Source organism: Microcebus murinus, chromosome 18, assembly GCF_040939455.1.
Source record: "Microcebus murinus isolate Inina chromosome 18, M.murinus_Inina_mat1.0, whole genome shotgun sequence".
Taxonomy (NCBI): domain Eukaryota; kingdom Metazoa; phylum Chordata; class Mammalia; order Primates; family Cheirogaleidae; genus Microcebus; species Microcebus murinus.
In genome coordinates this window covers 33,591,020-33,606,721 of record NC_134121.1, presented here as the reverse complement: position 1 = coordinate 33,606,721, position 15,702 = coordinate 33,591,020, and the positions used below count along the sequence as shown (strand labels likewise).

The following is a 15,702-nucleotide window of genomic DNA, read 5'->3' as shown; positions in this document are numbered from 1 at the left end:
ATCCCAGATAGACCTGGAGCCCATTCTTCTAAGTGAAGTATCACAAAAATGGAAAAACAAGCACCACATATACTCACCATTAAATTGATACTCATTGATCAACACTAATGTGCACATATGGAAGTAACATTCATCGGGTCTTGGGCAGGTGGGAGGGGGGAGGAAGGAATGGATAAATTCACACCTAACAGGTGCAGTGCTCACTGTCTGGGGGATGAGCATGCTTGTATCTCTGACCTGGGCAGTGCAAAGGCAATATATGTAACCTAAGTGTTTACACCCCTGTAATATTCTGAAATTTTTTTAAAAGTGTAAAATCCCAAACCCTCCTGAGCTCCTGAGTCATAAAAAAATAGTCTCTGGTAGGACTTGGCTTATGGAACTGTAGTTTGCTGCTACCTAGCCTAGCCAGTGCACAGAATAATAAATCAAGCCCTAATATATAGCTTCTGCTGATTTCTGTGGTGTAAATATTTCCACCACAGCCAATTTCAAGCTCCCAATGTGATGTCACTGACACAGATCGGGAGATATGTGGCCATGCACCATTATGTGCTACTTCTGTCATACAGACACAATAGATGTCAGCAACCTCAAGAGCATAAATAATAGCAAAATGCAATGAAATGGGAAGTCATGAGTCTTGAGTATTTGCTATCTTTGTTTTTGATATAACTTAAGTTCACATTTATATAATTAATTTTTAGTGATGACTGTACTTACAAAATTCCTAAAATTTTAACAATCAGCTCTTTCACTATATTGGGTCATCTTTAGCACCCCACTTCATTTTTCCCATCTAAAGTTTGATCTGGGGCAAGCTCTGACTTCCTCCAGCTCCCTATTTCTGCTGCTAAAAGCCACTCTCTCACCCTACCTTGTCCTAGATGTGATATGATGAATGGCTTTAGCATTCTGTACTTTGTAATCAATCTGAGACCATCCCAACTCTTACTTTAACATTCTAGGAAAACAAGTAGGTGAATCTACTAAGGAAAGATATCTTATAATACCTGCCTAAGATAAAGAAAACAATGATGTCTATATGATCTGGGCTTTGGGGATTCCTTATCCTTTCAATACCTCCACTAGTCGAGATTATTAGACTTTCTCATCCCAAAACTGCAGAAATTTCTAAAGGAAGTTTTGATTGAAGGCACTCCTGGTTAAGTGTCTGAAAAAATACATGAAAGTTGAAGCTCCATCAATCTCACTAGAGACACTAAGCTGGCAACGGCTGGGCTTCTGGAAGACTGGTATTTATTCAACAATCGTTTCATGTCGGGCATGAAAAGAGGGAGACTACTAGTAGTAGTAAGAATAATAAAAATAATTTAGAAATTCAAGGGTGTCCAGAAAACTAATAAATGTAGGTAAGAGACGTAATATAATAACTATTAGGATGGCAATTAAGAAGTAAATGGTTGAGACTGTAGAAGGGACCTTTTCTGTGGTTACTTGTAGTACTTATGAACTTTTCGAAAACCTGAACATTTAGACATCTCTGCTCTCTACCTGTATCTGTGTGTAGTTCCAACATATGATAAGTAAAACTAAAAGAGTATACAATTTATGCAAATAGGCACATATTTTTATGGATCACAGAATCTGACAATAAATAAATGAATATAGCCTTCCGATTCCAACTTTGCTTTTAATCTTCTACAAGTAGTGGGTGCAAAAATGCATTTCTAGTGTCAAGAAAAAAGCCTTTTGCCCTTAATTTAAATCATTGTTTTCCTAGGGAAATTTAATTTGGGAAAAAAATGTTTTTCTAATTAACTGGATGACTGTGTGCTATGCAAACAATAAAGATTCTTGTTTGAAAGTAATGCATGCCTCTGCTCCTAAGACTACCAAGGGAATTTAAAATAAAAAATGCAAGCAGCTCCGACCTCATATTTTGCCAGAGCTAAACAGAATTCCCAGATCCAGAGTTTTCATGTCAGTTCCTAATTTAAAACCCACAAGTGTTGAGCGGGTTCATACTACGGCAACACACATCTTCTCATCTCTAGAAATGACTGTATTTGATCTCTGTCTGGGCTTCTCAGCACATCCTTCTCTCCCTCTCTCTTCATCTTGTGCTATGGTTGGCCTGAAAGGTTAGAAACTGCACAATTAGATGGATCAGGGGAAGATTTCATAATGTGCTGGTGCTGGGCTGGGCAGTCTAGCCAAATTCCGTTCATTAGCTAAGGCGCCAGGGTGAGTGTGGCCAGTAAGAATGCTGTTTTGGTTCCATCGAAGAGCTGATAGGGAATAGGAAATACACTTTTAGTATTTTGGTTTCTGGGAGGCTCTATGGACAAGTGAAGAGTCCAGGATGCTGGGAATCTGGAGGCCAGGAATTAATTCCATCTCAACCACTAACTGAGCAGCACAAGCAACTTCCGCTCTCTTTTTTACTCTATTTTTCTCAATTCTGACACAGTTTTTTCTACTCTATGTACCAGCATCAAATTCCTATCCACTTCAGACTTTAAGCATTCCAAAGTCAAGAATCAAGTATTTGATTCGCCCAACAATTACTGAGCCACCTACACTGTGCAAGGTGTTTTAAAAAGTGGTAGTAATCAGACATGGACTCTACTCTTAAAGAGCTTATAGATTACAGAGGAGACAGATCTCTTTAAAAAAAAATACAGAACAATAAAGTGAGTGCAATGTTGCAGATATATCAAAATTGCTATGGGAAAACTGGCAAGGATGCTTCCCTTAGGAATCCCAAGAAAGCTACAGAAAGGAAGGGACTTTGAATCCTGCCTGTTTGAATTAAAGGGTAGAAGTTTTTTTGAGAAGAGGAAAGTATACCAAAGGAGAAAACAGCATAAGCAATGGGTCCAAGGTCTGGTGACTGATGAGGCTAAGTAGAGGATTCTGGTGAGGCCCGGGCAAGAGGAGAGAATACAGCTTTTATAATACACTCCTGATGTGTGAACAGGATAAAACAACTTTTGGCTTCAAGGCATTTGAGATTTTAGAGAGAACCTTCTGAATAGCAAGTTTTGTGCTTTTTCAAATAATCAGTTGAATAGAAATGAATTAGACATTGCTGCAGTGTTTTTTTTTTCTTTATGCCTTTACTTTTGCATACTCTTCACCTTTCAGAAAGCTGGCCTGAAACTTAAGGGTGTTGTCAGCTAAAGCAGGGTATATGAATCCACACCATAAACCTTGAAATTTATCTAAGCTTTAGACTATACTCTCTACTTGTGTACCCTAACACTTTGAGTCATGAATTTTCCACTCTTGTCACTGATTTCTCTGACATTTCCCTTCCCATTATGGACTTTAGGGTGACAGGGCCAGACTTCAGGAGCTCTTTTTCTTCTTAAGCTTTGGCCTGTACTTCATATAGCTGCCATCAAGTAATGGTAGTGTTCAGCTAGAATTTTCCTGGCCAAATGACTACATTTCTGAAACTTAGATAAAAATTAAATATTTGTTAAAATAATAAAGAATCCCATTTAAAGTATTCATAGTTATTTGATATAAATGTAGTGAATCACAGTTTGAGCCACAGCCAAATTTTAAGGAATACTAACACCTAGGTTTTGTCTGGTACCTTTCTTGCTAATTTCAACTGCTCTGAGCCATTGCATGATTAAACCCTGCTTCTATTTCCCAGACCTAAGTAGAAACAGTTTCTCTGATCTTTATCTTAAAAATTATAAGTCTTATATGGTTTTAAAGTTCATATACATGACTCCAGACCTCCAGGGATTTAGAGCAGGCTTATAAGTGATTTTCTCAGGGTTTTAGTATTAAGACTTCAAACTACCTACATACGACTTTCTGGAGAGACCATGACGAGTTGTCTTTTTAGAATTTCCAGTTGCTCTCAAAGTGACTGCTGCTGCTCTTGCTCCTGCTCACTCTGTTTTTCTCCTCATTCTTTTTCTTTCTGTATTTTTTTTTTTTTAAGAGACAAGTTCTTGCTCTGTTGCCCAGGCTGGAGTGCAGTGGCACCATCATAGCTCACTGCAGCCTCAAACTCCTGGGCTCCAGTGATCCTCCCACCTCAGCTTCCTGAATAGGTAGGGCTACAGACACATACCACCACACCCAGCTAATTTTTTTGTAGAGATGGGGTCCCACTATGTTGCCCAGGCTGGTCTCAAATTCCTGGCCTCAAGGGATCCTCCTGCCTCAGCCTTCCAAAGTGCTGGGATTATTTATAGGCATGAGCCACTGTACCCGGCCCCTCCTAGTTCTTTAAATGACCAGAAACTCCTTTCTTTTCTATGTGACTTCATGCCAAAAGGAGTCCACCAACCCAAGGAAGTACTTGGAGGGAAAAAATTTGCCCCAGAAAAGATTTGGCCATTCCAACATGGAGAATTTTTTTCCTTTGATGTGCATCTTCTCTTTCTCTAGCCCCTTCCCCTTTGAAACTCAGAAGTGTTATAAGATCTAATTAGACTTAACTGCTTAAAACCTGCTATTAACTTCAAAAACAGAATCACACCTCTTTACAAACCTGCTTCTATTTTTGTTTTGCTTTTCAAGAAGCTAGGCTCTCTTTTCTACCTGAAATATGCTTTGTAAAACATATTTCAATAACATGAACAGTTTCAATAATAAATTGTGGTTTCTTCAGAAATTTTAAAAATTGTATCTTTCAGCAACTAGTCATTAGTCACTTGCCAGATAATCTGGTATTATTCCCACTAAGCCTTTGCTCTTCTTTTGGGAACCCATCCTGACTTCTTAGTCTGGGGTCACAGCCTTCCATTCCCAACCTTCAGCTTGGAGCTCCCCACGCCAATCAATTGTGCTGTCTCAATAACAACCAGACACATTTTTCTTTACAGAATTTTGCTATAGTCTTTGCTTTTTCTAGATGTCCTTACACTCTTGCTACTCATTTTTGTTTTGTTTTGTTTGTAATAACTCCCTCAATCACTCCATTTTTTCCTATAGCTAAAATTAGCTGCAACATTATTTTCTGATTACAAATTCCTCCCCAATTTAACTTTCAAAGACCTGGCTTCTTCAAGAGCTAGTAGCTCATAAATGGAATAAAACATTTTTTAAAAATATATACATACATGGCCGGGCGAGGTGGCTCACGCCTGTAATCCTAGCACTCTGAGAGGCTGAGGCGGGCGGATTGCTCAAGGTCAGGAGTTCAAAACCAGCCTGAGCAAGAGCGAGACCCCGTCTCTACTATAAAATAGAAAGAAATTAATTGGTCAACTAATATATATAGAAAAAATTAGCCGGGCATGGTGGTGCATGCCTGTAGTCCCAGCTACTTGGGAGGCTGAGGCAGCAGGATTGCTTGAGCCCAGGAGTTTGAGGTTGCTGTGAGTGAGGCTGACACCACGGCACTCACTCTAGCCTGGGCAACAAAGCAAGACTCTGTCTCAAAAAAAAAAAAATATATATATATATATATACACATACATATGATATATACATATATATGTACATATGACAAATACATATATATGTGTTTTAGAATATATATTTGTAAGGAGATATAGGCCTGGTTTCAGAGTGAATATATAATTTTAATCATTTGATTATGACTGGATTTTATAACATACCTGAGAGCTTCAAAGGACAAGTGAATAGAAAAAGAGAAGATTCACATGGAATAAAAATATATCCATGTTGGAAAAACAGTCTATTCTAGGGATATATATGTATGTGTATGTGTGCACATATATATGTATTTGATTCATAAATATCTAGTAAGCACCTTCCATGTGCCAAGCACAGATCCAGGTACTAGAGAGGAAGAAAAAATGAATGATACTTTTCCTCTTCTCAAGTTTCTTATGATCTAACAAGAGAAAGAGATATATACCATAAAATATAATATAGTGTAAGAAATCTTGTTTACCTATGAATAAAGGACTTTGGGAGCACAAAAACGGGTATATTTAATTAATTCTGAGGAATTTAGAGTTGACTTTGGTAGGTATTAAAAAATCAGAAGAGTTTCACAAAGAAAAGTTTGGAAGATAAGCAAAAGACATAGAACCAGAAAAGTACACAAAGCAATCAAGTACCCGGGATTTATCAAACAAAGACTTTCTTCTGGCCAATGGCATGGGGTGAAGATAGTAGTGTTAGGTTGGGACCAGATACAAAGGTCCTTGAAGACCTTCTTAAGATTTCATTTTATTTTGAAAGCAACTGGACACTGTGAAAAGATTTGAGATGTGAGAATGAAATCCTCAGATCTGTATTTTTAAACTATAATTCAGGCTATAGTTAGAGGATTATGTGTGAGGATGAGGAGACAAGCAGAAAAATCAATTAGGAAGCTATTGCAGAGTTGACAATCATATTCATAAAGTAATTACAGTGTCAGGGGAGAGGGGAACTTAGAGGAGACATTTTAGAAGTGGAAACTACTGGGTTTAGTGATCCGCTGATTGTGAGGAATTGGGAGGAAAGAAGGTGCAAGGATGTGCTGAGATTTTTGGTTGGGTGTTTGGATACATGGCAATATCATGAGCTAAGGCTGAGAAAACAAGAGGAGAAACACATTTAAGTAAAAAGAAGTACTTAGGGGACACTCAAATGAGTGGGAGGCACTCAAGTGGAGATTTACAGGAGGAAGTTAGAACTCAAGAGGGAGGCTTAACCTAGAATCACAGTTTTAGTTGGAGCCATAAAAGTGGACAAAGTCAACACCAGGAGCAAGTGTGTAGAGTGAATAAAAGAGCCAAACACCAAATCCCTAAGGAACATCACATCAAAGGGAGAAGGAGAAGGGGCGGAGCCAGCCTAGAAAGAGGCAGTTAAAAGGTAAGAGAAGGAGAAGAGAAGGTACAACAAAAACCAAGGGGAAAGAAAATTGCCAAAAGTAGAGAAGGCCAACCACAACAGGATTTCCCAAGGAGAGAGAGGCTGTTGCTGATTATCAGAGCTCTAGGAATTTTATGGATGATTTAACTGGGAATAAACACCCACCTTCAGGGGAGAAGAGCATTGGACAGGACAGGCCCAACCCCCAGGTCCTAGGGCTGAAGAGAAGCCAAAGATACAGGTTGGAAGAAGGTGTCAGGGAGGAGAAGGAGGGAAGAAGGGAGTAGTACATGAGACACTGAGGGAAGACAAAGTTATCAGAGGGAGAAGGTATCAAATGATGTGGAGGTAATGAAAAAAGCCTTTTTTATTTGAGAGGAGAAATCACTGAGATTTTAAGAGAGCATTTTCAGAATGGTCAAGCAGAAGCCAGACTAGGAGAGTGAATAAAAGGTAATGTCTTAATGGACCCTTCAGGTCTCACATGCAGTAAATAATTTATCTTCTATATATATTGAACTGTTACATGTAATGTGCTTGAGTGTGAGCGTCTACACACACACACACACACACACACACACACAATGTGTCTTTATATAGCAATGGCCTTATGGGCAATATATTTAATATAAATTATATCTCACATTAAGAACATCACATAAATATACTCACTTCACAATAAATATTATATCCATTGAGGGCCAAACATCTCGTAAGTTTTTGTTTGTTTGTTTGTTTGTTTGTTTGTTTGTTTGTTTATTCCTTTTAAAAAATAATTGTAAACTTGGAGACTGACTTGACATCCCAAGGAAGATTATTAGATGAGCCGATGTAAGGAAAAGAGGGTAAACTTAAACGTACTGTTTTTGAGAGGGATTATATGCTAGAGTTACTATGGTGCTTCTTGATACAGGACTGAATTTTATTCTGTCTCTTCCCCCCTCCCCCCACCCCACATACACGCCATCCTTCCAGTGGAATGGAGCATGTCTAAAGACTTCTCTCCTTTGGCTGGAGAAATCATCATGGATAACCTGCAGACCCTGAGATGCACGATTACAGGACTTATGACGGTAAATGTCCCCCCACCCCCAGTAGACTCCCCATTCCCCTGTGGCTGGTGTTCGTGCTGTGATGTTGGTAGCAAATGCCTATTCTGGAAGCAACAACCAACGCCCAGTCCTCTGGCAACGACTGCCACTCATTAAGTGTGATATGTCTGGCATCCATAATCTGAATTTCACAAAGGCGCAAGCAGACAGCATGAATCACTTTTTAAACGGCCATGTTCTCAGGAGATCATAAAAAGACTGGCCTCGTGCAAGCCTTGAAAGCTGCTGCTTTCTGGATCACAGTCTAATCTTTGGGGAGTGGGGATCAAACGCCCTGCGAGATCCAATTTTGACTCCCCGTCTGATGGTATAATAAAAATAACATCTCACCCTCACCCCTACAGCCTCAGCCTCAGTTGAGATCAGTCATCAATTGCAGTCACACAATTTCCTGAGAGAAATCCTTTTCCCTTGATTAAAAAAAAAAAATCTTTCTCAATATGCTTTCACAAAAAAGAAACTATATATGGTGGAGCTGCATTTCTCTGTAACCTAAACCGATTTAAACTGTGAATGAAAAACTAGAACAAACTGCTTATTTGTTTAACCAATCTAAACTCAAACATTATTTATAGAATTATGAACCAGATGAGCATACAAAATGCAAAACATAAAAACACCTCTCAAATCAGTTCACACTGGAATAAACACTGCAATTCCTAAAACAACTGAAGTGCAAAAGATTTTTTAAAAAATCTTTGTTTCTCAAAATCTTTTTAAAGTAAACTTAAACCTTTGTTTTTTTTTTTTTTCAGTCCAATTCAAATAAGTAATATCTTAGACTTCATATGGGGGAGGTAGAAAGATAATTTTGTTGTTGCCGTTGTTTCCTTAAAGGTTAATTATTTATACAGTATAATCCTGAACCCCAGCATTAAAAGGATGCATTAGCTTGCATCTCTTCAAGTTTGAAGCAGCTTATTCTAATAGAATTCTGTGGTAACCACCACAGAATTCTGACTTTTAGTCCTAATCGCACATCTATACCAGGGGCCCAAACCGTGGATTACCAGAGCAAACAAACCCCTGAGTGGGTGGGCCCCCAAGATGCTATCAGTAGAAGACTGATTCCAACCCTATGGCTCAGGAGATGGAAGAGGGCCAGAAGGAACCCTAGGGAATTTCCATTGCTTAAAAGAAAAAGTGATACTGTCAGAAAAATGGAAAATTCTCCATAAAAAAGTTTCTCTAATATCTGAACTAATTCTATAGGGATTAAGTTTTTCCACTTGACCATCCAGTGAGAGCAAAGCAGACTCTATCCTAATCACATAAAAGCCTAAAAGTAGATTTACACTTCTACACAATATCTACAACCTTGAGGTTCACAGAAACCCATTTTCAATGTTAAAAAAAATTAACTTCATGATATGGTGAGGTTGACATTATTAAATCCCTAGCAAAGGTTCTGCAAAGATGTGCTATTTTCTTTTACCTTCGAACACCATTTTACAATTTTTGTGAACAATGTTTCATCGAATACTGCCTTCTCAAATGCCCTTTGAGGTTTATAAAAAAAAAAAACCCAAAATTTCTCAAAGCAAAATAAAACCATACAAAACATTTTAAAAGATTATCAGCAAACAAAATAAACTCCTTAATTCTTAATGTCATAAGAAGGCATTAAAGAATGTAAGCCATTGGTTTTAATGGTTTCAAAATTGAAGTCACATCAAACAGTTAATTTTAAAAATATTTGAACATCTGAATAAAAAATATTTATCACAGCTTTATTATTGTGGCATAAAATGTGGGCACTAAGTGTCCACCTATGAGGGATTTGGTTAAATAAATGATAGTATCTGCTCACAGTGAAGTACTATGCTGCCACTAAAGGAATGACGCGTGTCTTTAATGCACAAATCTGAAAAGATATTCATTATAACTTATTAATTTTCTAAAGCAAGTTGATCAGCTAAAGAGGTGATGGTTGTTGCCTCCGGGGAGGGAAAATTAAAGAAAAAGAGCTGAGGGTGAGGGATTGCTATTTTTGGTAAACTTTGTAGAACTAAGTGACTTTTAAAAATTGGTATATAATTTTGGGGGAGGTCAGGAAGAGCAATTATGATATTCCAATTTTGAAAAAAGAAAGTACATAGAAACGAAGAAGGCACCGCACATATTGTCACTATGATATACAAGCATAGTATGTATGTCTATGCAATCTGCATCCTGAGTAGAGTGATTAAATAAAATGCCTGATGCTTCATTCTGTTTCCATACTTCACAGGGCCAACAGTATTTTGTTCAAGTCTCAGCTTATAACATGAAAGGATGGGGACCTGCTCAGACTACGACACCGGCATGTGCCTCTCCTTCTAGTAGGTGGTGGCTGTGAATTCTCCCCAGAATAGCAACTGGGTCCAAGTGCAACTCCATCCTCTGGGCGCCATTGTCACCCCTTCTCCCCCCACCACTTGCAATCAATAAGACCTTCTCAGGGCAGCATCTGGGCGATACAATGAATGATTCCTCTGCAGAAATGGCCCTGGGGAGGCAGCTCAGTGGAGGGAAAGGAGAGAAAATTTGGAACCAAAATGCCAGAATTTGATACCCATTATACCTTTTTTATTGATACAAGGTCTCACCCTGTCACTCAGGCTGGGGTGCAGTGGCACGATCATAGCTCACTGCAACCTTCAACCCTAGGCTCAAGCGATCCTTCTGCCTCAGCCTCCCAGGTAGCTGGGACTACAGGTGCACACCACCATGCCTGGCTAATTTTTTTTTTTTTGGTAGTGATGGGGTCTTGCTATGCTGCCCAGGCTGTTCTTGAACTCCTGGGCTCAAGCAATCCTCCCACCTCGGCCTCCCAAAATGCTGGCATTACAGGCATGAGCCACCGCACCCAGCCCCATTATACGTTTTATCACCTGTATGGCCTTCATAATTTGCATAAACTCTCTGAGCCTCAATTCAACATCTGTAGAATGGGTCTAATCATACACTTTCACAGGGCTTTTGTGGGGATGGAGTGAGATGACACAATCAGAGTGGCTGGGCCAGAATACATGCAGCCCATTGTAGCTGTCATCTTCCTTTCCTCATCCCCAGGGGACACATCCACAGCCTCATCACTTTGATATGAGAATGAAATCTAACAAATCTTACTCCTCTGACACTCTCTCTGAAGAAAAGCTTTCTTATTAACAGGCACTCTGCTACAAATATAATCTATAAAATTTCTAGTCGTATGTGAGAAACCCAACAAAGGCCTCTTCTAATTATTTGAAGATTAAAAATTTATGCCTGGTATGTTTGGTAACACTCCATTATCCAGAAAATTTAACCAACTAGAACAAACATCTCTAGACATACCATAGGATAAATTTTTCTATTTAATGAGCCCAATGCCCTGAATCATATTTTTATTTTTTAAAAACACTGCACTAATATGATAGTTAAAAAGATATCATGTGCTTCTTGTGACAGTGCAACTGCTATATCCTTTATGGAATACAATTCACCGAATTATATCAACTGCTTTAAGAAAATCCATTTCCTTTTACCCCATAATTACACACCTAGGAATCTAACCTAAGTAAACAGAGATGCAGACGAACAGTTATGTACACTGATGTGCACAGCAGCAGTGTCCTGAGCAAAGTGAAATGTGTGTGGTAGCGACAGCAAGTATCCAATATTAATTTAATGGCTAAGTATGATACATATGCATTTATATCCTTACTGCAAACAAAATACAACCACTAAAAATGGTCTTTTAAAAAAGCATTCACAGTGTGGAAGAAATTCCTACAGTATAAATTTTATGTTTAAAAAAATGCAAAATGGGGTGGGGCGTTCCACATTTAAACAGTAGGTTTGCCTATAATTAAGTAGGATGTGTCTGTGTCTTGATAACTCTCAACATTTAGCAGTGGACATTTGGGTTACGAGATTATGGGCTCTTTCAGGTTTTTTAAAAGTAGTTTATGTATTTTTCAATTTTACAACAACAAGTGTTGTTTATTTTATAACAACCCTTTACCCAAGACCAACCATGAGTCAGGCAGTATATTAGGGGGGCTTTCACATTCGGTACCTCTTAATCCTCACAGCTATCCTTCATCACTGTTCCTGTCTTGTAGATAAGCACCATTGCCATTATCATCTGCATCACTATCTGTATCAGACATAACCTTTATAAGACTAATTACGTGCACTTATATAATCTAAGTACTTTACATAGATTAACACATTTAATCTTCATAATTTGCCTCTGAGGTGACTTTTATTATTAGACCCCTTTTACTGATGAGGGAACTATAAACATAGAGGCTTATGCATACAGAATCCAAAGTCTGAACTGGGATTCATAGAGGATGGTCCCTTACCAATGTCACAACACTGGTACATGACTGAACCAGGATTCAAGCCTGAATTAATTGGTCAAGGCTCAGCCATGTCTTCTATGCTGTGGCAACTAGTGCCCTGCTAGCAGGCAGACAAGCAGACTCAGGGCTAGCCAAATACCTCTGCTGGATTCTGATAGCTGCATGAGGTCAGACAGAGCCTTGAACCACCAATGCCAGAGATCTTTAAGGCCCCTGACTCCCCTGCATTTGATGATTTCATTATTCCGGTCTTATTTGGATGTCTTTCTTATTGAAGATTTATCAGAAACATAAATTGGGAATTGCATGGTTAAGATAATAAGGGAACCTATCCCATTTGGGAGTAGGGGATGAATGTATATTATTGAAGGGACAGAAAAGATAGAAAAGCACAAAAATACTAGTCTTAGCTGACCTGAAAGTGAAGCAGGGCAACCCTAGTCTAAATGCATACTCCATGCAAATTCTGATCTGCATATGGATGCATTTACTGATAAAGATCAGACGTTCAGATTCCATAAACTGTAAACTCTGTTCAGATACTGTCTCTCACAGCCCATATGAAGAGTTCCCTCCAGAATGATAAGAATAGCTGTTCAGGACTGCAAGGAGTAACTTATTAACTGGTAATTAACATATCAAATAGCAATGCTTTCTAAAAGGGTACCTTTGATCAGTAGGGGTAACTGGCAAACAACTGAAATCCTAACATGTGGTTATAGTTGCTGCAGACATGCCATATCACTTGGAAAGAACAATATAAAAACACTCCCATTCTATTTATAAACAGAGTATGACATTGTGATGTAACATATATCAGTATTTATTTACTAGAGGACAATGTATTCTAACATGACAGAGTAATTGGAAATTTGGTAATATGTTCCAGTAAGCTATAAAAACTTTTTTTTATATTTTTACAAAAGGCCTTAATGTGTTTTTATAGACTTATGTTATATGGTATGGTACATAATAAGAGAAAAGGACCCAGACAGGCTTGTCTGAGTTACGATCAGGAAAATCCTGATATCGCCAGTGAATGTAAGCTTTGCATTGTGTTGCAATTGAAGTGTCTCATTACCAGAACAGTGAACTGTATTATGTGGCACAATCTGCTCTTTTCCTACCATGCTAAGTTTATTCCTGTCAGGTTCCTGATTTCTTAATATATTTTCAATTTTCTCCCTCATCCCTAAAGTCTCCTATTTTATGTAGTCGTCAGAACCTTCCAAACATCTATGAGAAAAACTCATTCTTTCCAAAAACCTTGGCATCATGTCCAGTGCTCAGTTGGGCTGCAATTTAGCATTAGCAATTTTCTAATGTATCATAAAGTCATCAGGATCAGGCTCGCCTCTGATGTAATAGCGCTGAGCTGAAAGAGGCAGGCGCATTTCGGCTCCCCTTGCATGGATGGCAGCATTAACACTCGTTAGAATGCATTAACATGTTCAGGGCCACGTAGTGATTCAGCCACCCAGGAGTCTTACTCAAACATACAGTCTTGCCCATCTTATCATGAGCATTTCAGATGCATTCCTTCAACTAAGAGAACCCATAATGGCCTTTGAAAATCCATAAGGGCAACATTTTTTCTCACTGTGCCTGGGTGCCAGGGGCACTACAAATAGTCTAAGGGCCACTGGGTATTTATTTCCTCAAATATTTTCAAATTTCCCAGTAAAAACCCTTCCCTATCCCATTAACACCATCATGCTTCTATTTACAATGCCTCACCAGCACTTGAGTGTCCCCTATGTGCCCAGGAGGGTGCTTTACTACATTATTTCTTTTAAACCTCAAACAACCTAACAAGAGACTGCTTAAAACTCACTTTACAGAGAAGAAACCTGAGGCAAGGAGAAATTAAGTCATGGTTCTTGACTACAAGAAACAGAGTCTACAAAAGGCACCTGTGCCAATTCCCTGTCTCCACGTTGACCACAACTAAGCCACATCACACAAACTCCAACCAAGATTCTGAGCCTTCTTCCTGAAAGAAAAAAAAAAAAAACTTGTGCATGGTATGATAAAATGAGCAATATAAGGAGGGTCATAGGGCAATGTTATTGTCCTGGCTGTGGCCCTGACAATTGAGTAATATAGGACTGGAACGGTTATCTCTGGGCCTCAGTCTTCTCAAAGGTAAATGCAGATAGGGGAGGATAGGAAGGAAAAACGACTAGAAAAACTCTGAGGCCCCCTTCTTCATAGGTAATCATCTGATAGAGTAAGAAATGGTGTTTCCATCATGAATTCCCTTCATTTAAGTAATTATTTACAGAATGCCTAGTGTATAATAGGCATTGTACCAGATACCTAATATACTTCTCACTTGATCCTTACAAAAATACTGCAAAATAGACACTATCCTCATTTTTCACAGTAGAAGGTAGAGGCCCGGCCAGGCATGGTGGCTCACGCCTGTAATCTTAGCACTCTGGGAGGCCAAGGCAGGAGGATCGCTCAAAGTCAGGAGTTCAAGACCAGCCTGAGCAAGAGCAAGACCCTGTCTGTACTAAAAATAGAAATAAATTAGCAAGAAAACTAAAAATATAGAAAAAATTAGCCGGGCATGGTGGCACATGCCTGTAATCCCAGCTACTCGGGAGGCTGAGGCAGGAGGATCGCTTAAGCCCATGAGTTTGAGGTTGCTGTGAGCTAGGCTGACTCCACGGCACTCTAGCCCAAGCAAGAGAATGAGACTCTGTCTCAAAAAAAAAAAAGGAAGAAAGAAAGTAGAGGCCCTATCAGTGTAGGTAACTTGCTTGCAGACACTGAGCTAGGAATCAGGAAGCCAAGATTTCACACCCAGGTTTATCTGACCCCAGAACTTGAGCTCTTCCTAACAATGCTATCTATACTACTGGGCCTTGGATGAACCATCACAAGATGCTTTTACCTGACTTTAACTATCATGACATTGACTTAAGTTTCTAAATGAAAGAGACCCCATATTTTAAAATAAAATCTGTAGGGAAAGGAATTTGAAACTTGTTCAACTAGAATTTAAGCCCAAAGATACACTTATGAACTAACTGGCTTTTCTAGGGAAGAATGACTAGCAATTTTAGAGAAAGCATTTCAGCTGAAAAGCGCTTTAAGTTGTTGCTTTTGAAAGGTTCAGAAAGGAAAATAAGAGGGAAAGAAAATGGAAGAAGGGATGGACTATGAAATGACTGACCTGCTGAAAAAAATTAAAAAAAAAATCAAGAGTTGGAGACAGCAGAATTATAATCTTGACATTAGTCCCATATGACTTATTACTCTTGATATCATTATAGCCAAATGGAATGAAAATAGAAGGGAGAGAAAAATCTCAGTGGGTATTGCAATTTAAATTTGCCATGTAAGCTAATACTGTATATTTAGAGACTGAGCAGACAGGGTGGTTGGTGGCTCAGAGTATGTGTGGGGGTAGCTGTGCCAGCTAACCAAAGCAGACATTCATTAGAGCAAAATGTAGATTTCCATTTCTTGGCATCTGA

General features: G+C 38.8%; 1 protein-coding gene and 1 long non-coding RNA gene across 2 annotated transcripts in view; one reads left to right on the top strand and one right to left on the bottom strand.

The window, feature by feature from the left end:
• Positions 1-15,702, top strand: part of ANKFN1 (ankyrin repeat and fibronectin type III domain containing 1) — a 268,470-nt gene that overhangs the window by 189,109 nt on the left and 63,659 nt on the right. Inside the window, exons 8-9 of the mRNA XM_012736042.3 lie at positions 7,744-7,841; positions 10,111-10,201. Of these exons, the coding sequence (XP_012591496.2) occupies positions 7,744-7,841; positions 10,111-10,201 (189 nt within the window). The remainder of the gene's footprint in view (positions 1-7,743; positions 7,842-10,110; positions 10,202-15,702) is intronic.
• LOC105857491 (uncharacterized) overlaps positions 1-15,702 on the bottom strand; it is a 90,954-nt gene that overhangs the window by 14,261 nt on the left and 60,991 nt on the right. The gene's annotated exons all lie outside the window — the stretch shown is intronic.